The sequence below is a fragment of the Oryzias latipes genome, chromosome 20, assembly GCF_053564925.1.
Source record: "Oryzias latipes strain Hd-rR chromosome 20, Olatipes_Hd-rR_3.1".
Lineage (NCBI taxonomy): Eukaryota > Metazoa > Chordata > Actinopteri > Beloniformes > Adrianichthyidae > Oryzias > Oryzias latipes.
In genome coordinates this window covers 27,847,360-27,874,636 of record NC_136256.1, presented here as the reverse complement: position 1 = coordinate 27,874,636, position 27,277 = coordinate 27,847,360, and the positions used below count along the sequence as shown (strand labels likewise).

General features: G+C 44.9%; 1 protein-coding gene across 6 annotated transcripts in view; it reads right to left on the bottom strand.

Moving 5' to 3' along the window:
- Nucleotides 1-27,277, bottom strand: part of arhgap21a (Rho GTPase activating protein 21a) — a 76,119-nt gene that overhangs the window by 6,200 nt on the left and 42,642 nt on the right. For 3 of the 6 annotated variants that reach the window (XM_023950022.2, XM_023950021.2, XM_023950018.2), the window contains 20 exons: nucleotides 25,892-25,913; nucleotides 16,251-16,343; nucleotides 15,219-15,297; nucleotides 14,497-14,551; nucleotides 12,645-12,668; nucleotides 9,866-11,681; nucleotides 6,073-6,219; nucleotides 5,887-5,986; nucleotides 4,895-4,931; nucleotides 4,601-4,720; nucleotides 4,226-4,525; nucleotides 1,780-1,844; nucleotides 1,566-1,714; nucleotides 1,345-1,487; nucleotides 1,102-1,260; nucleotides 935-1,013; nucleotides 790-863; nucleotides 627-716; nucleotides 411-536; nucleotides 291-332 (listed from right to left, as the gene is read on the bottom strand). In XM_023950022.2, the coding sequence (XP_023805790.1) occupies nucleotides 291-332; nucleotides 411-536; nucleotides 627-716; nucleotides 790-863; nucleotides 935-1,013; nucleotides 1,102-1,260; nucleotides 1,345-1,487; nucleotides 1,566-1,714; nucleotides 1,780-1,844; nucleotides 4,226-4,525; nucleotides 4,601-4,720; nucleotides 4,895-4,931; nucleotides 5,887-5,986; nucleotides 6,073-6,219; nucleotides 9,866-11,681; nucleotides 12,645-12,668; nucleotides 14,497-14,551; nucleotides 15,219-15,297; nucleotides 16,251-16,343; nucleotides 25,892-25,913 (3,720 nt within the window). The remainder of the gene's footprint in view (nucleotides 1-290; nucleotides 333-410; nucleotides 537-626; nucleotides 717-789; nucleotides 864-934; nucleotides 1,014-1,101; nucleotides 1,261-1,344; nucleotides 1,488-1,565; nucleotides 1,715-1,779; nucleotides 1,845-4,225; nucleotides 4,526-4,600; nucleotides 4,721-4,894; nucleotides 4,932-5,886; nucleotides 5,987-6,072; nucleotides 6,220-9,865; nucleotides 11,682-12,644; nucleotides 12,669-14,496; nucleotides 14,552-15,218; nucleotides 15,298-16,250; nucleotides 16,344-25,891; nucleotides 25,914-27,277) is intronic. The other 3 variants (XM_078938667.1, XM_023950019.2, XM_023950020.2) reach the window with 2 other exon arrangements.

Sequence of the window (27,277 nt, the reverse complement as noted above, 5' to 3'; positions counted from 1 at the left end):
TCTGGTTCCAAAATTCAAAATTTGAATGAAGCTGAAATCATAAAAACGCTCAAATCCATAAATCCATTATTTTATTCAGAATAAAATGAGGAAAGAGTTTTTCTTAAGGAAATATTTTTCAAGAAGATGTCAAGTTTTAGATGCCTTATGCGTTTTTTAAACCTGCTTTTATCCTTTATTATTCTTTGACATTGGTCAGATGATCCTGAACAACAGTCCTCACCACCGTAAAACATCACCATGGAAACGAGAACGCGGGTTAAACGGCTGAGACGTGTGCCTGAACTCACCACCGGATCTCCGTTCCCGTCTTCCGTGAAGAACCAGTCATACTGGGGACAGGAAAGCAGAGAGCGTCAGTTCTGCTGCTGTTCCTCAGCAGGAGGAACCCCGACCGATCTGCAGCTCACGTTCTGGATGAGCGTCTCCACGATCTTGTACTGGTCTGGCATGTGCGTCACCATGTGGGTCATGTTGTCCTCCGTGGTTCGGACCAGAGTGGGGCCAAAAACGATGGCGAGGTTCCTGGGTTCCATCTGTCAAGAAGAACCGGGACAGGTTTTCGGGTCTTCTGGGGTTTTGGTTCAGACAAAACTAGAACATGAGCAGAGAGAACCGTACGAAACCTTGTTTTTCTCTGAGTTTTCAGCCACGGTCTTCAGATGAGCCGAGAGGAACTTCAGCGTCTCGTAATGATGGTCCGGTAACTCGTGCAGCTGTGGGTCAACAACACCTCTGAGGCTGATCTCAGGTTTGAGTTCAGTTGTAATAACAGAAAGTGCTGCTCACCAGCCTCTTCAGCACTTTGAGCCTCTCCACCGGGTCTTCTATCCTGTTGGCCTCGATGAAGTCTGCGTACCTCCCTGCAGCACAACATCAAGTTCTACTACAGCTGTAAAACCCTGTTTACCCACCAGAGGGCGACTCAACTCACTGTTGGTGAACAAAGGCTCTGGAAGTTTACGGAAGAAGGACTTCAGCAAACTGCTGATCACGTTGAGGTCCTTCCATTTCTGTGGGGATGCAGAGTCACCTCAGCATTAGACTTCTGTCTGCGGCTCCTAAAACCCACCCGTCTGTGGCAGAACAAAGGTCACTCACATCCTCCTGGACATCGATGTCGCTCACGCCCTTGTTGTTCAGCTCCTCCTGCATGTTAGAGATGGCGGAGTTGTTCCCAGGGACTCTGTAGATGCCTGTGTACTCCAGACCCCTCTCCTCCACTAGCTTACAGCAGACCTCCACTATCAGAGGCACAAACTGGAACACACAGAGGATTTAGAGGCTTTAATAGAGGTTGCCATGGCGCCCTGATGCTGCGCGTTCACATCTGCTTTGGCCGACCTTGTTGGTCTGCGCAGGAGGACAGTCGTCCAACCGAACTCCGAAGGTGAATCCTGCGGACGACTTCTTCTCAAAAGGTTTCCTCATCAGTCCCGGGATGCCTTTCCTCCACGTCCCTTTATCCTTGGGGGGGCTGGTGTCATCTGCAGGCATGGAGGTGCACAGATGAGCATCAAGAAGACACACAGAGAACTCCAGTCAAAGGTGATAAACCAGCGTGCCTTTGAGCACGCTCCTCTTCTCCACTTCAGCTTTGGGGGATTGGGGGCTCGGAGCTTTGGCCTCTCCTTTGCCTCCCAGCAGCGTATGTCGGATGCTCAGCGACTGCCGTGAAGTCCTGGGTGACGGCTCGCTCTTGCTGCCTGTTGGGCTACAAACACAGAGGAGTTCAAACTTGAGGACGCTCCACAGGCGACCCGCCCACTCTGAGCTTACCTCATCAGGGTGTTGTACTCCTTGATTTTCCTGCTGATGAGGTCATGGCTGCTGAAGACTGCACTCTGAAGAGGTCAGAAGAGGTACAGGATCAGCTGCAGCTTTTATTTAAACTCGTCCTAGAGACAGACCTGAAGGTTAACCACGGGTAATCACCGAAACCACAGGTAACCACGGGTAACTATAGGCAAACATGGATTATATTGGTAACCACGGGAACAGCAGCTAACCACTAAAGCCAAAGGTCATCCTAGGTAACTATGGGTCACCATGGAAACCACAGGTGACCATAGTTAACCTCCAGAACCATGGGTAACCACAGGTTACCAAGGCAACCATGAAAACCAGAGGCAACTACAGGATCAACAGCTAAAAATGGGCGACCAAAGAACCATGGCTAACTACCAGAACCATAAGTAGCCATAGATAACCATGGGAACCACAGGTAAGCATGGTTCACCATTGGAGCCATTGGTAACTTCGGGAACCATGGATAACTATGGGTAACAACCGAAACCACAGGTAACCACTGGAACTATAGGTAACTACCAGAACCATGTGCAACCACAAATGACCATGGTAACTGCAGGAACCATGGGTAACCTCTACCTTAGCACTGTGGACTGATGTCCAGTGAAAGATCTGACGTTCTGCAGCACACATCACTGATGAAGCTTCTACATGTACTATCATTGCAGCTGGGTAGCTCGGTTGGTAAGGTGAAGGAATCCAGGAATCCAGGGTTCGATTCCCGGAGCGGAATGAACCCCAATTAACCCTTGGGCAAGGCCTTTAACGCTACTGCCTTCCAGCACGAAGGTGCATGAATGATCCCGGTGGCGGTCACAGGGGCCGTAGGCGCAAACTGGCAGCCACGCCTCTGTGCGTCACAAGTATGAATGAGGAGGGGGGAATGAATAATGCACACAATGGATAATAATGCACAACAATGCACGCTCTGGCTTTGAGCGTCTGAAAAAGCGCAGATAAATCCAATCCATTTTTATTGTTATTTGATTACTTTCCAAACATTTCATCTCTGTTTTATATTTGACTCAAAAACTCTTTATGTTGGCTTTTTTAAGTAGTTCTAGGGATCTTCTAGGAAGTTCTAGGCAATGAAAGGGTTACTGAAAAAAACACAACAACTTGGAAAACAAAACTCACAGAGTTGTAAGAAAACAACCCAAAAAAATGTAGGAAAAAATGGGAAAAAGTGGCTTTTCCTAAGGAATATGTCCAAGCAGCACTAAAGCGGGGCGTCCAAGCTTCTTTCATTTATTTTCTTGATCTTTGTCTCCACAGGAGGAGGGGAAGTAGTGCACACACCTAAACTCACACAGTGGTCAGTGCAAACAGGTGGACCACCTCAAATATTTGTGAAAATCTGAACAACACTGGAAAAAAAAACAGCCAAGTTCCCCTGTGATTCTCTCCATGTGGTTTTTGTGGAAAAGCTTTTGGACGCCCCTGCACTAAAGCACAACGTCTCTACATGTAGAAGGAAGGAACCTTCACGATCACCAAAAGATAAAAACAAACTCACTAACTACCCACTACTGTTTTCCAGAAGATCGTCTCACCTGTTTGTAGCCTGAGAGCCAGCCGCTCTTGTGGGTTAAAGACACAAATCCTTTAGTTTAAAGAGTTTCCATCTGCTGTCCAGGTTTAAGTTTAGCGTTTACACAGACTTCAGTCTTCAAGGATGTAGATTTACCGTTTTTTCACGACCATACTGGGTTTTAGGGCGCAGTGTCAGTTCTGGGAGCTTTTTCTATATTTAACACATACATAAGGCGCACCGGGTTTTAAGGCGCTAATGTGTGTTTTAAAAAAGGCAGTGGGAGCTAAACTGAGTTGGTTGTGATTTACTTTGTCAGTCATCAATCAGCATCCAAAAAGTCCTCATATTCTGTATCTGAAATGAACAGCTGGGCTAAATTTCAATCAAACACGCCAGGTTCCCTTTCGTCATCGTCAGAGTCCGTCTCGTCGCCGTGCGGCTCCTCTGGAACGACGCCGGCTTTTGCGAATGCTCCAAGAATAGTGCAAGCAGACACGTCAGCCCAAGCTTCTCCAATCCATTCACAAACTGTTTGTTGTCTTTGTAAAAGTGTGATAGCTTGCAGTTTAAACTGCAAAAACTACCTGCACTTTGGTACTATTCGAAGGGGGGCGGGGGGGTCTTCTTTCACGTCCCTTCTAACCCTTCCCATGCTGTCCTCCCCTACATCCTCTTTACCCAAGTCTCACAACAACACATTCTCAATGGGCGCTCCGTACATTCTGGAGAAAATTCTAGACTTAAGTGCGCCTTGTGGTCATGAAAACACGGTAATGAAGAATTTTTGAAGCACACGAGAGGTGATGACATCAGCTCTGTGGTTCAGGTTCAGCTTTAGGCCCGTCCAGAAATGATGCCGCGTTTAACTTCAGCTCCTCTAACCTCCTCATCCAGGTGGCTGTTCTCCTGGATGACTCTGATCCAGGCCAGCATGTCCTCCCGGTCCTCGGCCTGGAACAGGTACTCGCAGTCGGAGGTGGTCAGCCGCAGCACGTTCTTCCTCTTGGTGTCGCTGTAGGAGATGTCGATCAGGCAGGCCTTGATGCTGATCTGTAGAGGCTCCTCCACCGTTTGGCAGCTGGCGTGAGCTTGGCCCTCTCTCCTGTCCTTGTAAAGGCAGAGGCAGTGACCTCTCAGCACGGCGTACACCTGTTTCCACGGCCGCATGCCTCCTCCCACGCGCTGAGCAGCAGAAACGCACAGTTGGAATCTACCAGCATGAACATTTGGACGGGTTAGGACTGAGCTGGAGCTCACCTTCCCCTTGTCTGTGTGAAGCTGCTTGAAATGCAGGAAACCCTCTTTGGTGGCGTCACAGAAGACGTCGGACGATGAATCCCCCCTGGAGCCGGAGTCCTCTGAGGACCTGTCTATCGCCTGGAACGCATCAGACCAACACAGGCACTGAAACACGGCCGCAACTCCAGAGCAGTGTTTTTTTTTAGGAGAAATGTAAACACCGTTCGCGGACTAAGAGTTTTATTCCTGGGCCTGGACAGGAAGTGATGCAAAAGGAGGAGCTGGCACGAAGCCTGGTTCTGGATAACTTACCTTCCTCAAACCTTTCAGGCCTGGTATCAAGGATCTCCTAAACACAAGGAAAAAGGCTCGAGTTACAAGCACGAATGCATTTATGAGAAATCCGTCATTAGAACTCACGAGGAAGACGAGGAATTACCGAAAAGAAAAACAAACGCATTAAACAAAACATCTGGATTTGTTTTCAGGTCAGGCGGGAACGTCTCTGAATTTCTAGAAGCAAAAGCTTGTGGGCCAAAAAAAAAAAAAAAACTAAAGCAGTGATTTTTTATCTTCATTACATACGAGAAACATGTTTATGTTTCTCGTATGTTATGAAGACTAAATCCCACAGAGAAGTGAAGCTGAAGCTTAGAAGCTGGAAATAAAGAAATGAGAGAACAGCAAAAAAGTTCCTCTTTTCTTTACTTCTGTTGTTTTTATTTTATCACTCAAGCTATGTCAGATTTCCAGCCCTAAACCCAACTACTAAAAAACTTTATACTACCACTCTCATCTGAAAACGTTGATGTTTTATGAAAAAAATACATTTTTTTTGGCAAAAATTGTTCCAATGCAATGCATTGTGGTATATATTCGCCAATCTAGCGAGCATCGATGCACACCAGCCTTTCACAGAGACTTTTGGGAAATTTCTAGGGTACTCAATTTTGGAATTGTAGGTTTGGACAGCACTAGAAAATGGCGAACGCACTATATAGTGCACTATGTGAGGGTTAGGGTGGGAATTCGGACATGGCCTCAGTTACACTTCAGTTTCTGAATCAATAAACCGAGGCTAAAATCAAAAATGGGTCTGTGAGGCGTTTGGCCTGTGCTCCCCGCCTGCAGATGCCGATCTTTCCCGAAACCCGCCCGGACAGCAGGTCACCTTCACAAGCCGCATCACGGCGCGCAGGTAAAGACTCAGCAACCGTCCGGTAAAGTCTTGGCTATCGTATTTGCTCCCACGAGAGCGAGTGAAACAGCTAATCAGAAGCACATTTTCTTCATGAAGAACTCACCCTCTGCCGTCCTGATAGTTGTCCAGACCTTCGTCGTACGACTTGGACCGTTCGGTTTTAGAACCCGAATCTGACTCGACAATTGTGAGACGGAAAGAATCTATTCAGAGAGGATCAAACAGTTACGTGAACTTTTCCTTTTAGCTGACGAGCTGCATTCTGTGCTCTTCAAGGAGACGGCGGTACCTTGGTCGTGTGACAGCTGGCGGCGAATGAGCGGGGAGGAGGAGGTGGGGCTGGGCGGGATGGTGGTGATGGTGGGCGTTCCGCAGATGACCACGGAGGCTGGGATGTGTGTGCTGTCCAGATCGATGCTGGGACTGGAGGGTTCATCTGAGGGCAGAAATGGAGAGAGCCTGAAGTGAAGAGTTCTCCCAAGAAGACCGAGTTCTGACGCCGCTGAAGGTCCAATGAAGGGATTCTGAACACTAAAGTCTTTCAGGAAACATCAGAACTCTTCTTAAAACATTGTTCGCTGGTTGAAGTTATCAACCATTCTTATTCTTTGTTTTGTATTAATTCTGTATTGTTTGCATTTCTGTGATCTTTTTTTTAAATTTATTTTTAAGAAATCTGGTGCTAAAAAGGAAAATGTGCCTGTGCACATTGTTTTACTCATAAAAAGTGAGTTAAACTTTTCTGATGTCCAAACAAACATCAAAAAAATCAAATTAATCTGATTGCTGAGACAGAAAATCTCCGTCCTTTCTAAACCACAAAGACTGTGAGGATCTCAAAAGATCACCGGAGAAAACTTTGACCAAACACTCACTGACACGGACTAATGTCAGGATTTCTTGATCCTGTTGTAGAGAGAAGCCTCAACCGTTTCATTGCTGTGTAATGCACAGCGGTGGGAGCATCATGGTTTGTTGCTGCAGCACTTTAACAGAGTGAGTTTAGCCGTTTCTTTATTTCCAAATCCTTTTTGTGAGCAGAAAGCAGCAGCACATGAGGAGATTCTCCAAACAAGGTGGACGATGATCGAACGGGTTATTCCGGGGCAGGAGGACGGAAGGAGCTGCAGATAATTCACCGATTCAAACTTTTTATAAGGAGCAGATCAGGAATATTTGCCAGTTTTAAAGACCGCAGACATAAGCTTTCAGCACCAGCAGAAGGTGTGATTTCCATCTGCTGTCCCAACCTGTCTAAGCATTTCAGAGAAAAGCTATAAAAGGCAGTAATAAAGGAGACAAGAGTGCTGGCATCCGGGCAGACGCTGTGTTTGCTTCTCGATAAGCTGCGAGCGGTAGCTGCGCCTGCCGCTGCGGCGGTGCTCCTGTTACATAAGCAGGATTGACCGTCCCTTCATGCCTGATATGAATTATCGGCACATCAAGGAACTAATGAGGTCTGATCCTGCACCTCAGTGGTAGAGGAGCAGCCAAACTACACTTTAAATTAAAGTTCTGATCTTCTTCTCTGTCGTCAGAAGAGCGCTCATGAACCACAAACGTCTACAAACCTCCTTTCCACCGTCCAGCCGGTGTTCAGATGTTTGTTTCTGGGAAACAGTCAGAACATTGAAGCTCTTCCAGGGACTTCCTAGAGACGGCTACCTGTGACTCTCACCTGCAGCCGTTACTGTCAGGTTAGCCTAAAATCCTGGCTTTGGGTGAGCGATTTCTTGGGTGTTGGCAGAAAGCCCAAAGACTTCCAGAAAGCAGTTATGACGCAGAGGAGCCTGCAGCCCCAACCAAGTCACTGATATGTACGCTTCACTGAAATATGAACTATGATACTACAGTCTACAGTATTTGCCCCCCATCCTTTCTGCATGGAGGAATTTGCAGTTGCACACAGCCGCCAGTATGAGCGGTGGCGCCAAATAAGCAAAACAAAAAAACGACGCCAGCCACAGGTCGGTAATTTAATCAAATGAACCTTCAGGAGTTTCAGAAAGCCCAAAATTCCTGAATCCATCAGTTATATTGATTATAATCCAGTACCAGTGAGAAGATATGAAAAAACATTTCCATTTCACTTTAACAGTTTAATTTAAATAAGAGTCAACATAACTTAACTTACACTCCAAATGACCATCGTCTACACAGAAGGCGAGCATCTAGTATAAAGGCTTCCATCCGATTGGTCAACAACTGATTTATTTGATTAAATACTTCAAGCTGCCATAAGATTGTTTTAGCACATTTAAGGTAACCATTTATTGCAATTTTTGCCATCTTTTGCAATATGCGAACTGCACAGCTTGATATCGCGATAACGATAAATTTGCGTTTTATTGAGCGGGCCTAGTCTGATTCCAGGTGTTTTCGTTTTCTGAATGCTCAGACATTGTAAGCATAAAAGTCTGGGAGGTTATTTAGCTACAGAAGGACTGAGGATGAGCTGGAGCTGGAAACAGGTCCCTCTATCGTCATGTGCGACCCGTTTGTTTCAAATCCTGTTTCAGGCAGATTGCAACATGTTCCACGCAGCCGGAGACGTGATGTTTCCCACGTGCACGTTCTGTTCCCAGCACCAGATGTTTGCTCTGCAGCTAATGCAAAGCAGTTGTTCTCCTTTTGCATGAAGTCAGACGGCTGCAGGAATGTTCTCATATCTGCGTTATGTCACCGGCCTTTTGGAACGCCGTTTCTTCGGTTTTCCCCTCTCAACACCAAGAAGGAGAAACAGGTGATTTCTGGGGGCGTGTCCATCCCTACGCTGGTGCGCGTGCATCATGTTTCACCGCATCGTCACATAACTTCATGAATTCCTTTCACCTTTTTCGTGACGGGTTTTTCTGCCCGCATACCTAGAATGTTTAGTCCTCATTTCACGGGTCAAGTGGACCCATTTCATACACATTTACTGCAACTGAAGAGGTTGTTTAAACAAACTTCCTGGGAATTCCCCCATCAGCACTTGATTCTTCGACAGCAGAAAACGAAAAGCGGAGCAACAGCATCAACTTCTGCTGCGTGTTTGAAATGATGGGACAACAATCTCAGGCTGAGCAGCAGCGTTTCGGATCACCGGACAACGTCTTCAGACTCAACAGTTATTGGAGTTTAAGGATTGAATCTGGAGAAAAGTCCAACCAAAAGATTCCCAGAGAAAACTTTTAATTTAAAGTTAAATGTAAAACCGGAAACAAACATTTTTAGAAAGGAAGTTTAATGATTAAAGCATTAAAGCCTTAAAGATCATATTTGTACTTAATAAGAAACTAAAAGCCAATAAATAGGTGAAAAGGTAGACATTTTAAGATAGAATATTAATGTTTTTTTTAGCATGTTTTTCCCTTTATAAAGTATTTTTAGTCAGAGCATCCCTGGTCAACATTAGCTTTACAAATAATTCACTTCAAAGGCTCTCGCTGAGATTTTTACATTTTTTTTGCAAAGTTTTACGTTCTAAAATGACAATAAGCATAATTTCTCTGTTTCTGGAGTAGAGGCACCATCTGCAAAAGCTGAGGTACTGCGTGGTTTCGGTCCACACAGCCACACAGATGCACGTGAGCTCAGGGTGCACTGAGAATTGTGGGAAGTTTTCCAGATGAATGATGGGTAAATTCTTTCAACAACAAACCTTTGCCACAAATGAAATGATTGAACCTGAACTTGGAAACAGTCACATCCAAAAAAAGACTCTGCTTCCACCACGACAGCTGATGTGGTTCTAAAACAGTAAGTAAAGAGAAAAACCCTGAAGGAGAACATGTTCCTGGTTAAAGCCATTCATGCTAACTATTTGCATTCAAACAAACTAGTTCAAGTCCGCCTTCAGCGCAGCAGATAAAGACGTCTATCTTGCAGATTTACAGCCTGGTCTCTTCTGACAGACACACGAGATCCATCAGAAGAACGTCTGCTTGTTCTGTAGGGATGCTATAAACGGGTCTCAGCTCCTCAGAGCAGCGGCCTCAGGAGACCTTAGGATGTGTGAGACGCTCCTCCTTTGTCCCATGCTTGGAATATTTACTTTAAGATAAGAGTGTTGACCGAGTGCAAAGGTGGAGCGGACTTACCTATGAAGGGGATTGAATCCAGGGAATTATCCAGGTTGGTGGATCCGGACTGCTGTCGGTTTTCTCCCAGACCTCGGAGATGCAGGTCCCTGCAGCTCTCTGCAGACATCCAGCACATGGCTCCGTCTGCAGAGCCCGCCTTCACCAGCGGGGGGGGCCTGTAAGCCACTTCCTCCTTGTTGTCGTTGACAGCAAAGGCGTAAGACGGAGGGCGAGGGCGGGCGGGGCCGAAGTTCCTGTCCTTCCTGAGGACCACCACTGTGGAATCGGGTCCTTCGACGCCCTCTGCAGAGCCGTGGTTAGTCCTGAAAAGTGCCTGAGCGGAACCAGAGTAGGGCTTTTGGGTCACAGCTCTGTTGGGGGGGGGGATTCGGGAAGAGACCGTGACAACTCCGATGTGAGGTTGCCGTAGCGGTTTTGAGGAGGCACCAGAGCAGGACGAAGACCGAGCCGCTAGGCCCGACTCTGACCGGTTCTCCACCTTCAGGCTGTCGGCTCTGCTCCTGAGCTGCAGGTGCAGAGGGGGGCAGGAGTCCTGGTGGTTCCCCATCGCGCCGGCTCTTTGGTCTTTAAGGGGGTCGGCCGTTTTAGCGGGAGAGGAGGCGGGAGCAGCTTCTGATGTTTTGACGGGCAGACGGGAGGGCCTCAATATGAGACCCTCCGTCCTGGATGTGGGGGCGGAGTCTGTGGTACCTTCAGTAGGATCAGCAGCGGCTGCAGGTGGACTGGATGACCCGCCCCTCTGGGTTTCCTCTTCCTGGACGGCGAGATTCCGGCGCAGATGAGGTAAAGCTTTCTGCCCCGATCCCAGCCCTGCCCGGCATTGCAGCAGCCTCTCCTCCACTGCTGCCCTGTCGCCAGGATCAGCGCCCCCCCGCTCCACAGGCGGCTGGCTCAGGTAGTCACATGACCGCGCTCGAGGTTTGAGGACTCTGACTGCGGGGGAGAAGGGCAGGGCATCCTGAGAGGCGCTGCGAGGCCAGTTCCTGTCGGCTGCGGCCCGCTCCGTCCCGCCCCCCAGCCTGTCCTGAGAGACGCTGCGTAACGGAGCCGCCCCAGTGCAGCTGATGTCCCCCCCACGTTCGTTAGAGGCGCTCCTCCGCCTGACCTGGGAGCCCGGCGCCCCCCTCTGGCTGTTACTTGGAGGGGGTGTGCGTTGCTGAGAGTAGGCGGAGTCAGCCGCCGCCCTCAGGCTGTCCAGGCGCTCCTGGATGGTGCGGCATCCGTAGGAGTGCAGCCTCTTGGCGTCGATGTAGTCCTTGTAGGTAGTGTAGTTCCTCCAGTCAATGTGCTGGTGTGGAGAACTGGGGGGGGCCGGGGGAGACGGCGAGCAGTGGTTGGGGCTGGGCGAGATGGCGGCAGAAGTGGCGTCCCGTGCAGGTGGGGGTAAAGTGTCAGGATGGGCTGCAGCAGGTTTGGCGGGTGGGAAGACCGGAGTTTGTGCGGGATGCTGTAGTTGTGTCCCCCCCTGACCTGAAGGAACCGCGGTTCTGTTTGCGGAGACGCCGTACCGGTTCTCCTCCGCCCTGTGGCTGGGACCGGCCCGAGCCAGCTGGGACCCCCGCTCCACTGGGTCAGGGGGGGCAGTCCGCGCCGCTGCCTGCAGAGGAGATGGCGAGACGGGGATTTCCATCCGATAGCTCTTCTCCGCTGCCCCCCCTCGCCTTCCTGGCCCCGGCAGCGGCTCCGACGTCTGGGCCGAGCCCGCGGTCTTCAGCTCTATCCGAGGGTAGCATATGGGAGGGGGCTCCGGGATGTTCTGCGCATTTCCGCTGTATGCCTCATTCCCTTTGAGGTATGCATCCTGGGAATACGCCTGCAAGAGATTAAGGGACATTATGTCACGGCGAGGTTAACCCCCCCCCCCCAGCCCACACAGACCCAGAGGGTCCTCCTGATGTTTAAGCAACCCGAGAAACTCATCTTTACCTCACAACAACAAGCTGCTAACAAAGCGTCTGGCCATTTCAGCAGCATGGCTGCTTTTCCTAAACCTGCACTGATAATCTGGAAGTCTCGCTGAAAAGACAGGAGTCTGCTGGAGTTGATGAGATTATCAGACGGCCAATCACATTCTCCCAGGAGCTCACAGTCAATACCAACTAATGGAAGTTTCTCTGAGAGAAGCAACTTCAGCTGCATCAAAACAAAGCCTTAACAGCTCCAGAAATCTTTCAAAGGAAATGACAAACAAATGTTGGGTCTCTGAGGAGGCAGAGAAAGTGGGAAAAGGGAAAAATCTGAAGAAAGCAAACCCGAAAAGAGCAGAATAAATCCGCGATTTCTTCAGTCCAAGAGGGTTACCCACCTTTACTGCTGAGGAGCGCGCCCTGAGGCATGAGGAGAATCTAAACGGGGGTCTCCTCTGTCTGCTTTTGGGAGCTAAAGCTACTCCTGTCAGCATGACTCTGCTAGGAGAAGACTTTGAAAAAGCCGTCACACTACAGGCGTCAGGCTGAAGACGCTTCTTTGCCTCCCAGGTCACACCCTCCGGGAGGCAGAAAGGGAAAGGGCTTTTCTGCTGGACTTTACTCTGAGCGCATCACCTGGGTGTCAGATTACAGCCTCACCGGCAGGAGCAGGAGCTCTGCTCTGGAGCTAACCTCCCACCGCCGCGGAGGAAACGCTTTCCTGATGGTGGAAAGTCCAGATCGCCGTGTCTCTTTTTTCCCCCCCCGCAAAAGCAAAGGCAATCATGACATGGAAACGTTTGGGATTCGCCAACTGCTCCGTGACTAAACACAAACTGCAAAGGTGTTGAATGAAGTTCCCGTCTTACCAGAGCCGTGATATCCCTGGAAAACTGCGTCCGCAGGTTAGAAAAGGGCGAGCAGAAAGAAAGGAGGGAATAAAGAAAGGCAAGTGAGAATCAAGAGGAACAACGTCACAGATGGAGGTGAGACTTTTCTGGCATCAGCAAAAAAAACTAAACATACACCTGGAGGAGTAGAAAAATGACTAAATAACCCCCCCAAAAAAACCTCTGCTTCTCCTGAGACCTAATTTTGAGGTGACCTCATTTTGAGGTCACAAACCCCGGCTGCTGGTTCTCCTCCTTACAGGCAGCAGCTCCTGCCTTTCAGGTGTCATCTCACCTGCTCACCTCCTGAAACAGTTCATTTGCATTGCACTCCCTGCCCTCCTCCCTCGTCTCCCGGGCTAGGCGCTGCTTATCGTCTGCTCCCTCTTTGGGCGAGCGAGAGCGCACGCCTGCGGCAGCGGCGCTGGCTTCCTCCCCTGTAAACAGAGGGGTCAGCTGACTGCAGCTGCACTCCCTCTGGTTGTGACTCGGCTTGGACTCATCCAAACACACATGCGTGTTTAAAAATAGGCAAATACACGCCAGCCGAGCCTCGAGTTCAAGTGTGCGGCCGGCGCGGAGGAGGCGTTTTAAAGCAAAAGTCTACTGTAACAGAAAGGCGGAATGTTAAACACCAGATAAGAGCGGGTTTTTGCGATACGGGGCCCGACTTTCAGTCATTCCTGAGCTTCTTGATAAAACAATGAGCCGTCACTTCATGTCAAATACCGAGCTGCCTCGTTTGGGAGCGCTCGTGCTCATTCCAGGACGCCAAAAGCACGGCGTCTGCGGCTAAATGCGAAGATTGAAACCAGTTTCCTTCTCACATTTATGGAAGAGTCAATGAGTGAGGGGGGGGGGGGGGGGGCACGTGGTGAGGCGCGCCGCTTGTTGCTCCGTCTGGGTGGTCAGTTAAGGATTCTACATGAATCCACTTCTTACAGATTTTAAACTCAACCTCTTTTCATGCATCGTCTGTCAGAAGCTGAATCTTTTTTTGTGGTTTTTGTAAACGGTTACCACAGAATGTTCTCCGTTAGTCAAAGTGTTAACTTTACAGTCCATTTCCAGAAACTCAAAGAGGCACTGAAAGCAGCTTGTGTCGGAGGAGACTTATGAAAATCGGTTTGGATTGTGTTCCTGCTGGTCTGTTTGGACTGTAAATAACTTTCCATTTGAAGTGCAGTCATGCAGAGGAAGGCGTTGAAAGCAAGGACAACGTGTTGCATTTAGCAGATTACTCGATTTCAAACATGGTTCAGCTGTAAATGCCTCACTTTCTGAAAATAAAGGATTTTCTACTTCCTGTTGGAAAACAAACGTCATCTTCTATTTTGACATTTTCAAACTCTCAAACTAAGATGCAAAATCTTTTTCTACAGGTTCAAAGACTTTTTTTTTCTCAAAGATTTCTAATTTTTTTGCTTAAATCCAAAGTTTATGAAAAGTAAAATTGCTATTCGAAGGAGCTAAGGAGGTTATAACACTGCAATAAATGTACTTTGTTTATAAAATATTAAGAATGACAAATTTGTAACTTCTCCTGTGGCCTTCATTTGCTTTGCCTTTCAAATTTCAAATAAAATGAAACCTGCATCAAAGTGCAAAAAGCTACAAGTTAGAGGAAGCAAAACATCTGAGTACCGTAACAAAAAGAAAAACAGATTGAATCCAGAAAACAAATGAAATCAGATTCCCAGAAGCCTCTCCGGCAAAAAGCGTTTTCCCCACAGATGGAAACGTAAAACAGCGGAGCAGCAACGACACGACACACGGGAGTGACTGCACATCAGGCGTGGCGCTCTGCAGCTGCAGCCGCTGACGGTCTTACCAGCTGTAAGATGTCTTCATCCTTTGGCATCACACAGAGCTCCAGCGAGGCGTCGCTGATGGAGGACGGAACAGAAACGCTTTAGGAGGGAGCTCACCTCACTGCTCAACGTCACAGACAAGTTATTTGTAGTTTTTCCTCTGCAGAAAAAGTTCATCAATCTTCACAATTTAATTTATTCCATTAAACAGGACTTAATGTCTCTTTAGCTTCCATTCAAAACATTTATTATACTTTGAAAAAAACCCAGCACATTTTCACATAACTGGGGATTTCAAAAACACATTTCTTGTCAGAAAAGCAGTTTTTGGTTTGTAAAAAGCAAATGACTTAATGATGGTTTGCTAAATGGATGATGCCTTTTCTTTGAACTTTAAACCAAACATGAATCCGATTTTCAGTCCAGTCAGAGCGAGTCTCGTCACAGCATGAAAACAGTTTAAGCTGAACCTTAAAATGAACACATTTGCTTTAAACTTTTCCGTGGTTTTATAGGAATGTTAATTAGTTGCTAATAATTAAAGGCAGCAAAACGAGGAGCCTTGAAAAAGCCCGGCCAGCCTATTCTTTGACCCAGGGCTAAAGCTTTCACACCTGATCCTTTCTCAGGGAAACTAAATGATGTTTGGTTCTTTCCTCTGACTGAATGACAGGAAGATGAAGTCAAAAGGAGTTTCTAGACTTCGGAACCTCTTTCCCCATCTCTAAACGTTGGGTCCTACCTGTTCTGGATCAGGGCTATGACCTGAGAGTACGTCTTCCCAATGATGCTCTCTCCGTTCACCTTCACGATTCGGTCCCCTGCACAGAAACAGAAATGCCTTTGACGTTCCGGACCGTCTCACAGGACGGGAGGCGAGGAGGTTTACAGGAGAAGGCAGACACTTGTGGGAAACGGCGGCGCAGCCCCGTCCCAGGAGAGGAGCGCAGGGCGAGCAGACGGGAGGTTGGAGGGCTCGTCCACAGAACTCCCTCATGGCGATCGACTTTGGCACTTTTATCTTTGCATTTCAAACTGAGAAATGATGCATTTATTCAAAACGGGGAGGAGTCAGAACCTCCCACAGAGGAGCCATCTGGTATTTTGTACCCGGCTGTGTTTTGCATGACGCTTTACAAGGAAGTAAAGCACCTCAAATGTTCTGGAATGATTTATTAAGATGGATTTCAACAAAAAAACTCAATCCCTACATTTTCATACTTTAACATTCAATCATGTTTATATAAAAAAAGAAAACAATGTTCAGTTTATTTTTAATAATTTTGCTATGTTAACTAAATAGTTTATTCATTGATGTTGTTTTATAAGAGAAGCCCAATTTTTTGTATCTCATAAACTGCTTTTTCATAAATCCCTTCAAAAAATACACAATATGTAAGCTATGAAGCACTTGAACTGTTTATTGGTTTATCTAGATTAAGGCCTTTGTTTCTTTTTTATTTTTTTTATATTTTTTGCTCATTGGTTCTTTTAGATTGGTTTTATATGTCTGTTTTATTTTTATTTTTATTACTCATTACTCTATTTGATAATATACAATCCTGTACTGCCTTGTATGTTTGGATTTAAATGTTCCAAGTGGAAAAAAATGCTGTGTAATTTTGAATGTTGTCAATAAAAAATAAAACTTTACGAGGAAGTGGAATTACCCCCCCCCCCCCCCCCCCCCCACACACACACAGCTCCATGACAGAGCTGATCATGGGATCTGACAGGCCCCGCCCCCCGATGAGCGGCCTGGGTTTGCTTGTACCTGTACAGAGTCCAGCTCCGTGGGCGGGGCCTCCCTCCTTCACTTGCTTAACAAATATGGTGTCCATTGGCTCCAGACGGTTCCGCTGTCTCCCTGGCAACGAGAGAGCACAAACGTGATTGGTCAGAAGTGGAGACAGACCGGCAGCAGAGGAGTCGGCAGGAATTTCATCTGAGGATTAAAACTTTGATGCAAAACAGTGAAACTCTCTTATTTGGAAGAATAAATCTTTGAGAAAACAAAACAGTTTTGTTAAAAGAAAATACTACTCCATACAGCAGTTCTTCATTTCTAAAAGCAGCATGTTTTTAAGTGCATGAGCGACTCTGAACTAGTTAAATGTTTGTATGTTTTAGGGTTTTTTTTTTCCTTCCTTAACTTGTTTTGAAAATGGTTTCTCTTTGATTTATTTTGTTGTTAGCCTAATTTACTGGATTTCATATTTTTTCTTAAAAGTGTTTTGTCATTTAGAATCATCTGTTTTTTGTTTTGAAACGTTTTTGCCATCTTAGATCTGAATCTGTTTACATTAGTGTGAATTAAAGATGAATGAATAGATTAATTGGTTCAAAAAAAGAACAAAACTCCTTTTGCTTTTGGATTTTTTATGGATGACTTCATAATGAACCAAATTTCAACTGCGACCTGATTTCACAGAAACTATGAATGAGGCTTCTTTTTATTTAGTTTGTGAGGAAACTTCTGACCTCAATAAAGCTTCAGGCTTTTCTCAGAGTGGAGGAAAAGCTCCAGAGTGATCTGCTGGAGTTGGAACGTATTGTTGTTATTTTTTTCCCTCGGCTGACTCCTCCTTGTAGAAGAGAATCGATTCTTAGTTGAATCAAAGGTTTATAATGACTGGAGGCAGGAGCTTTTAACCACCCCACAGTCTGTGTGCATGCGAGGAAGAGGCCAACCACTCGGCTTCGTGTTGCTAAAAACACGAGCCTGGGTGGCGGGCTTGGTCGCCCGGGCGGCGGTTGTTCCCTGCCGGTTCCCGTGTGGCGTTGGGGGGATTCCGGCTGCCGCTGCTGGTGCGGTGGGGGTCTTGGGGTGGGGATGGCTGGGCACTCTCCCTCCTTCTTTTCACGTTCCACCATCCATTTTAGAAGAACATAAACACTCACCTGAGCACAGGTGTTAGCTCAACAGACTGAATGACTGAATATTTCACACTAGTTGGTTTTAAGGCATAAGTATGCGTGTGAACACTATCTGTTTTGTGTACATGTCGACAGGTGGACATTTTTGCAACTAACAGGTGTGTTTATAACATTTGAGTGTGTGTGTGGACAGGCTCCGCCCTTTTTTGTTTGTTTTTTTTTACATTTGAACCTTACCATAATGATTAACAACCAGTAAACTTGTTGCTTTATGCTGCTTCATGGTCTTATCCCCCTTCCCCTCCTATTATCACCCCCTACCCCCCCTCTCTCTAACGTCCCTCTCTCTTCTTCCCCTCTTTCCTTTTCCGTCCGGTCCAACACCAAAGATTTCAGACATGTTTGAAATTAATAAAGTTTGGCCTCAATTACAAAAGGGGTTTATTCAGACATACCTTTGGTTTGTCTGAAGATTAATAACCCCTCTTGTTAAAGTAAAATATGTCCAACCCAAGAGGCCCTCAGCTCTCATCTGTCTGCCTAGCTGTTGGACAGGACAAGTGGAAAAAAAAAAAAAAAAAAAACACGAGCCGTCTTTCCCGGAGCCGTTCCGGGCCTCAGGTGAGGAGGAAGTGCAGCTTCAGAGCATCTCGGTTCTGTCTGCACAGAACACCAGAACACCTTTTCCAGTTCCCGCACACACCGAGAAAGGGGATCATTTGATTTAAGGAACTCTGCTGCCACCGTGAAGGCTGCAGAGTAACTTTAAATGTCTGTTTGGTGCTAAACCAATCACAGCAGAGCACAAACTCCCCCTCCAGTGTTGAGGTTTTCTCTGCAAAATAGTTAAATTCAGGGAAACAGTTCAAGACCTCAAAGCTAAAGATGAGAAGAAATATTCACATTACTCAAATCTCCCCATGAAGTTACTTTATCAGGAAGGGAATATTATTATGTTTGTCTAGATTCACAAAAGAGGCACCAGGAAGTCCAGACGACCTCATTTCAGGCTTGTGTTTTTGCTGCTGACAGGAGTTTTGCTGCAGAGGGACACCAACAGTCCACAGAGCCGCACGCCAACTTTGACGGATACCGACCCGCCCCACGCTGCACGAGCAAACAAATGAGCCGTTCAGGTCCTTCCAAAGCCGGCTGCAACCTCCAGATATACAGGCAAATTGGATTCCGGACCTTTACATTTATCTGAACCAGATTAAATGAGTAAAATCTAATTCTTTGGGTGATTTTTAAAGCTTCCAACCGTCTTAGTGAAGCTGTAAGGATTGATGAGAGGCTGCTAGCAGCTTCAGCTGCTCCAAAACACAGAATTACAGTTTAATAACCGAAGCCGATCAAGATGTAATTAAAGGCAAACGGTTAAGACAAAACATGTTTAGTTCATCTTCATTACAATAAAAGCTTTAAAATATCTCAGTATTCTAATATATTTTCATAACTGCTATGAATATTTTAAATACCGTTCTATTCATTTTTGCTTACAGATGCTTTGTCCTCTAAAGTTAGCTCTTTTATTGGAAACATTTCATTATCTGAGCTTCTAATTCTGTTAACAAAAAATAAATCATCATAAATGTTCATTTGTTAACCTGTACAAAGCAGGATTGTCCAAAGCAAACACAAACATGGCTGGACCTTTCAATAAAAACAAACTCACTCAAAAAATATTCTAAACGTGACCACTAGATGTCACTACATCCTTCCACATTCCCCTTTTCTTAGCTCATGTCTCAAATTGAACAAACTTCTTTCACAGAAAGCCATTCTCGTGGTTAAATGTATTTATTTTTCAAGGAAAATAAAGCTAATAATTTTTAATAGTTTATCATCAAAGAAAGGAAAGTAAAAAAATGATCCAAGTTGGTTTATAAGTTGGTTTATAAGTTTAACTAAATGATGTGGAAAAAGCTGCTTAATAATGGAAATATTTAAACTATGGAACACAAAACGACCAAATAAGAAATTCTGCAAAAAAAAAAGAACAGCTAAAATAAACATTTACCTAATTATCAAAATCGATGCATAAATGATTATTGAGGAAGAAGACTGGATGAGAAGCAAAAAGCAATTCTGTGGTTCCGGGTGAGATCTAAATGTTAGTCCCGTCTGTCTGTCTGCTGATGGTCCACACCCCGCTGTAACATCCAACATGACCCTCACAGGTTTACAAACCAACACAGCCTCATCCAAACACACGCAGATAAAAAAAAAAAAAAAGAACTGCAGATAAAGAAGGAGAAGGTCTGTGTTTACTTTCTGATGTCTATCTGAGGAAGTCTGTTCCGACAGAGAAATATGAACAGGGAAGCTTGTAATCTCGACATAAAGTGGTTCCTCTCCGTATGAGAAGATCAATGTTTCACTTTCCATAAACGTCAACCCAAACACATCATCTAACCGGCAGTCTATAAAACAGTTTAAAGCACTTAACTTCCTGTTTGAAGCTCAACCTGTCGCCTGAGGATGAGAACCCAAGATTCAGCAAACTGCATCCTTCAAAAACTGAAGCTGATCATCTTTAATGACAACGATGAACTCCATTCGGTTCATCCACCATCATTGGATTTTTTATATGTAAATCTGAAAACCGTGGTTCCTCCGGAAATGTCTGTGGTGGTCGCTGTGGCTGCGTCTGCTTCCTCCAACCAGTGGTTACAAAGCTGATGAGGACTCGTTATTGCCATGACAACAAAGCAAACAGAGTCACGCAATAGAAAAAAACCTAGAGAACAATTTACAAAGAAAATGGTTTAAAAAAAAAAAAGATTTTATTCCTGAGTGCAAAACTGATCAAATATGTGAAAAAAAGGTTTAGTATTAAAGTATTTTCCACACGGAGGGCGAAAAAGGCCACAAATGTCCTTTCATCCAAACAAAGCCTGATGCTTTTTCCGGAAGGTAACCGCCTTCTTTCCATCCTTTTTCCCCGAAAGATCCAAAAACCAACAACCATCCAGAGGACAGTAAGTAAATACTGACATTACATGATGACAGAAAAAAGTTTGAGTTCAGTTTTCTGTTTGTGAAAGAGTGATTGAAGTGACCGACATCTGGAGTTTGACAGGTTGATTTCAGTCAGAAACATATTTGCTTTATTCAAAATCAAAGGCTGCCTTTATTCTTCAAAGAAAATGTCGCTATTACAAGGTTCCTGCATTTACCATGGAGTATTTAGTACTTTCTGAAGAATGGATGTATTTCAGAAAGGCGATGGGTCTGTCCTGTCGTTCAGGGTTGAGGTGTTCTGACAAAAACAGCTTTTATTTGATCCAGATTCCAGCTCAGACCAGGAAAACAAAGACCTTCATGGATCTGTTGGTCTGCAGGTGGATGATCAGAATGGAGCAGAGCTGAGAGCTTGTGGCTTTTCATAGTAGCTTCTACGTCACTGCTACAAATGTTTTCAGTTAACTCCGCCTGACTCGAACGTGAATGAAGCTGTTTTTTCCCCTTTAGTTTCTGTCCACGTCCGGTCGGTCCCTCCAAGCTAACGCTAACCGCTTTAGCTAAAGTGCAGCGGTGCACTAATACTTACATCTTGAGTCTTTATCGGTAAGTACTTGGTGTTTTACACTTGTAAAGCTTTTAAAATACATTTAGGCAACAATAAACACATGTTTTTACAAACTGCCCCTTCTAACGTATTACAAGTTGGACACTGTTATCTCTGTATGGTCTGTACTGTATGTCATATCAAAATATAATATCCTATTGTAGCCTTTACATACATTTTTAGACAATACATCATAATAGTAGTAGATAAATGTGTAAAACGTCATCAAACTGTTGGCATATGATCATATATAATGTTGTGATTCCAATGTAAGGAGTTTTTCTTTTTTCCTCTTAATTGAGTTGAAAGTATTGTCATAAACCTCTTTAGACCCGAGCTAATATTGGAGTTCACCCTCTACACTCAGTCACATGACTCCAGTTAAGCAGAATGCTGCTCTGCTGCTCACAATCCAAATGGAAATACTGAAATGTTAATTTTCTTATGTATCTTGAGCATAAACAAGAATAAATGTTTTCCTTTGTGTAATTTTTAACACATCTTTAAAAAAAACAGCACTTGAATGAATATTTATTGAGTAAAATCTATTTTGTTTTCCTTACAATTAAAGTTTGGATCATCTTGGTTAAAACTCTCAACCCTGACTCTGTTTTTATCAATTAATGTCCTGAATTGACTTGAAAGTGATAATCTTCTCTCCTAATGCCAGCATCCTTTTTTTTTGATGATTTCCTCGATTTTTATCTCCAAACATCTGAGGTTCTCCTTCCATCCTCCTTGTTCCCACAAAGAAGAACTTCAACATCTGCGGTTCTGCTACCTGCAGTTACAGCATCATTCCACCATCTATGAGGATTTGATCAGAGACTGGATTTGGTATTAAACTTCTTAAGGAAAAAGGAGAACATGTGAAATAAAACAAAGCTGAAAACATCAAAGACATAAAGAAAGTGAGAGGCATGAAGACAGAAGATAGGAGGAGAGGAACTTTGTTGGGGAACGAAAAGGGCCGCATGAGAATAGAAGGGGATCGGGTTTGCTGTTGCTGCATGACATTCCTACTGCATTCACAGGAAAAAACCTGAAATCTGACCAAAACTGAAAAGAGCAAAGCCAGGAAACAAAGCTGGAGTCTGCAGAGAGGAGCTTTTCCCGTTGAATGAAAAACAAATATTTGAACATATGGAGGATTTTTCTCTTGCTGCTCTCACTGTGCAGTTGCACAAGCGTTGCACAACGGCTGATTCAGATTCTAACCTTGAATTCTTGTTAAAATACACAGCTGAAGAGAGGCAGAGGGAGAGACCGGAGGGAGGCAGAGAGGAAGTGAGACAGAGAGGAAGATTTTGGATAACAGCCACTTGGTATGTACACAACCGCGGCGAAAGGAAATAAACACGTCCACATCTGAGGCATCCAGGGTGAGAGATACCAACAATGTTTTCATGCCTCCTCTGCATACCTAGGCTACATTTGACCATCTTTATCAGAGCCTGTGTGGCCTGTTGGGGGGGGTTTAAAGTATGTCCAACAACCACACTCACCCCTAACCCCCACAATCCACCTCTAGTACAAACACAAACAGCCTCATCACACGCAGACCTGAGGGTCAAGCAAATAAATGGCGCTGCGGCCTCCTGGGGAAGATGTCAGGACCCGAGCCGTGAGACAGGCGAGTGTGGGGCGGGGCTTCTACGTCTTTGCGCGACTTCATGATGTTACACTACGGGAAACTATGTGAACAAATCTGACACAACAGCAAAGTCCTGGAAGCAGTTTCCTCTACAACAGGTAAAGCAGATCAAAGGGAGAAACAATGACTGGTTGGATGGATGGTTGTTGAATTTTTCAACCATTAACAATTACTTAGAACATTTCTTCCTTTTCATTCCTTCATGTCAGACTGATGCAGCAGGAAGGATAACAAAAAATGGGGGTAAGATGTCCTCCTATTGGCTGAAAGCTTCACTTCCTGTTTTGTGTCTCCTTAATAAAAATGTCCTCTTCTGAGACAGACAGTAACCTTAACTTATCTCTGTGAAGATTTTTCAAAAATCCAAAACATTTACCGCTTGGATCAGAGCGGCCTAATCATGGTCATTGACGGCTGGTTGTCCAGCTTCACCTGCTTTACCTGCTGATCAGTACAACCATCAGGTCTGTGGATGTAAGAAGAACAAGAGAAAGCTGGATCATTTACCAGAGTTTTTAAGTCCTGGGTTGGGCTGTTCTAGAGAAGAAGATCTAAACAAATGTATTATTTTAACATCATTTATGTCCACTGGAACATCTCCAATAGGATTCCATTTTTATTTTCCATGTGATATTTTGATAAAACTGTATTAACATTGTGCATTTCTATTGGTGCCAACCATTAACTGTTAATGAGAACTGGACTGAGTGACTCCTCCCCCCTTGGCGTTCCAAACAGGAAGTACCTACTGGGTCCAAGAAGCCATAATCCCATAGACTTCTATAGAGAAATAAACAGCTGTTCCTCAGTCATTTTACTGGTCAGAAGAACCATTCTTGCTCCAATACCTTTTTTACACATCTTCTTGGCAATCCTATTTTTTTAAATTAAATTGTTTCTGTTGTTCAAGTTGTTCAAGACGTAAACTGGCCAATCAGATACCTCAATAAAAGTCCCATCAGACCAATCACTGCTTACCAACGACGTCTGGCTCCAATGTGGGCGTTCGTTTCAGGAAAACATGGTGACTGAATTGACTTCATACTGACATACAGCTCTTTAAAATGCTTTTATATCCATTTTCTATGGATGACGTCAAACTCCCTCCATCCAGTTCTCAGATACAGTCAATGGTGGCGACTCAGCGCTGCATTGGTCTGGCTCTAATACTGGTTTCCAATAGGTTGCGTACCCTGCTGTAGCTTAGATTTTTTTGTAACCTCTTATGCGCAGTTCCAATATCTTAATATTAATATTAATATTTTAAGCTCTTGATAAGTCTAGATCCTCACTACAGATGTTTAAGGTAATAGTCTAAAACCCTAGCTGTCAGCACCATCACTACTAGTGGATATCCAAACCTTGTAAAACATTCAAACCCTCAAAAATGCCAACAATAATGATGGACTGAAGGAGAACCAACCAGAAGAAAAACCATAGACACAACTGCCTTTATATGTGGAAACGCTTGAACAACGCATAAGTAAAGGTGAAGTAGGTGAGACGCCGGCGTGTCATACAGAATTTTTATCGTTTTAATCCCCCCAAGCCCTATGGACTGTCCAAGGAGCCCGTTAGTGCTGCTCACGTGATAACTGCATGCTCCTTGCTGCAGCCTGACTGTTAAAAATGAGGAAATTAGACAGAGTTTCCGTTGACATCCTACAGGCGTCCTAAGGTCACTTATGTCTCACGTGCAGATCCCACACTTGCAGCATTAAACGGTGAGTAAGGAGCCAAAACTCGCGACTTACTATCGACTAGAGCGATGCCATACCATAGCATCACTCGTGTAACTTCTATTAGCCTTACAAGTACTTCACTATACATTTACCACATGCCCAACAATGGTACGTTCCATTTTCATGACGTCCCTTTGGATGGCCGCACAAGCCTCAAGGGAACTTCGAGACACACCCGCGCTTCTCCGGAAAAGCAGCTTTGACCATGCACAGCCCCGAAAATCCCCAAGACCCGTAGCACCTGTACGGGGGTCGACCCTTACGGGCTCATGTGACGCAGAAAGCAGAAAGGACTCAGTTGGTTGAGTTTTGTCGTGAACGTTTCTCGTGCACTTGACATGCAGGATTTTTATTGCTGAGTTTTACATGACTAAGCGGTGGCGTAAAAGGGGCCGCCGCGTTCATTAACTGAGTAATGCTGCAGCCTGACAGTATGCAGACTCCATTCCCTGAAGGCTTCCTCTCCACACAGCAAAGAGAGCGCGTGTGTCAGGTTTGATGTGTTTGGCTGAGCTGGAGGGGACGGGAGCACACACAGTTAAAATGGGGGGGGGGGTAACATGAGGAATGTGACACTGCAGGCCAGCAGTGATGGGGAGAGACACTCTCAATTTCCTGTTAAGAGGCATTTAAGAGTCAGATTCATCACAAAAGCTCCACTCAGCCTCACTTCACCCGGCATTTTTCTGTCCTGCCAGCTCGTGACGCGTTCGTTTCAGAACATCATTGTGAAAATCAATGGAGGACAAACAAAAAGCAATAATGAGGATTATTTTTCTTTTATTGGGTTCGTTTCCAATAAATACCTGGCATTTGTTTAAACTTGGAATGAACTTTTGGCAAGCAAATGCAAAAGCCTAAACAAACACGGTGTAAGAAAAATCTATAAAGGACTAAAGTAAATACAGGTGTTTAAATAAAAATGTAGATTCCCTTTTAACGCTTCCAGCTGGTGCTCTGCCTGTGTGTAATGATGGCAGCAGATGTAAACAAGCTTTGAGGCTGTACATTTAGGCATGCAGGCGTGAGGTGTGAGGCACGGGCTCTTCAGAAAGCTTTTGATGAAGAGCAGCAGAGCAGCCCTGCTGCATTCATGAGACCCGGACGTGAGCGGAATACCGACAGGCTGGAATGACGAGCCGGATGCTCTCAGGAATGTTGACTCCGTGCCAGGCCAACAGCACCGGCGGCAGCGGAGCCGCGCTTTAACCTCGGCGTGAAGCACAGCACCTCCCTGCCTGCCTGACAGGCACATGTGACACTGTTTTTGAAAAGAGGTTAGAGGGTCCAGACCGGCTTCTTTGAGGTAATTGAAGAGATTAAGAGTCCCTGTGTGGATGAGGCGCTCACACTGACACCAAGGTCTTTAAAATGCATTTACATCTATCTGCTCTCAGTCCAAATACATTAGAGTAATGGGCTGTCAATCCAAATCAGGTTTCCATTGAAAATGACAACAAAAGAGAAGCTCTGAGGTAATTGGTCTTTTTGTTTTTTACTCAAACTACACCTGAGGCCTGAGCCTTCAGTGCTGCTAATGCATGCAGCAAGGAAATCAAGAGCAGACTCACCTCGACTTCCATTTTCATCATCCTGAAAGAAAAAAAAAAGATATTTGTCAAAAACTATACAAGTTCCAAACACGTGAACAAAAATTCACCTAAATAAATCATAGAAAATAATGTATTCAATCATTACGATGAAAACAGACTCATTTTTTTCCAAAAAATGTTAGAAAAACAGTTTTGACATCCAAAGATTGACAAAAAAAGGACACATTTAATCAAAATGTTGACGTTTTCTCACTGTTAAGAGCTAACGGGCAAAAAAACTAAAGCACAAACTCAAAAAGTAAAAATACGATAGAGGGAGGGAGGAAAATCCTTATTTCAGTCATGAAAAGACAAAAATTCATCAAACTTTTGTTTTGATTAATAACCATACGGTAATGTGTAACACTATTTTCACAAAGTTCTTCCAACTATAAATGACAACACAGTGAAGTTTGAACCCCAACAAGTGACTTTCATCACTTCAGAATCCAGCAGCAACAGACCCAAAAATGTCCTTTGAGAAGCAGACGTCACATTTTTTATTTTTAAGGTTCACCACAAGGAAAAAGGATTCTCCACGGCTCAAAAACGGAAAGATGTCAAATCAAAGGTTTACTTGTGCCACTTTTTAATTTAGCAACCTTAACTGTGGCATTGGGATGTAGAGAGTGTGGATGGATGGATGGATGGATGGATGGATGGATGGATGGATGGATGGATGGATGGATGGATGTTCAGCTATTATTGAGCTGACACAAAAACAGCTCTGTGTTTTTAAAACACTCTACAATCTTTATAGGATATTTTGTTGTGATAAAATAATTTACAATAAGTGGAAAATGAAAAAAAGAGGCAAATCTGCTTTTCTATCCTCTTAGCTGTAATTTCCTTCACAAATCCACACACTGCATCTTCAGTCCCTCACTAACACATGCCATCCATGTGTCCTTTGTGACCAGGCCTGTCTTCATGATGGCCTGACCCTCTTCAATCTAACCCCAACCTCTTCATGTAGTTCAAAACTGCCATTACTGTTAGAGGAGGACAATGTGAACTTTTTGAATCCTGAAGCTGGAGAGTGTGGTCTGTGTCAGATCCAGAGTCCGACCTTGATCACTATACTTCATTGCAATTGTACAACTTCTAATCAAATCTGAAAACTACCAAACTTGTAGCTAATCAGCAAACTTTTTTCTCTTGGTTCGATGGTAAAATGAAACACAACACTAAGGTCACAGAATGAAACAAAGCAGCTAGAGACTCTTGACACCAAAGGAGACATCTGAGAGAAACCATCTATCTCTTGGGCAACAAAAATGTCTGAAAATCCCAGCAGATTCACCAAAGTTTCTCCTTCAACAAGCTGAGCCCATGCCAAGAGATATAAACACAAAGTCCTACACT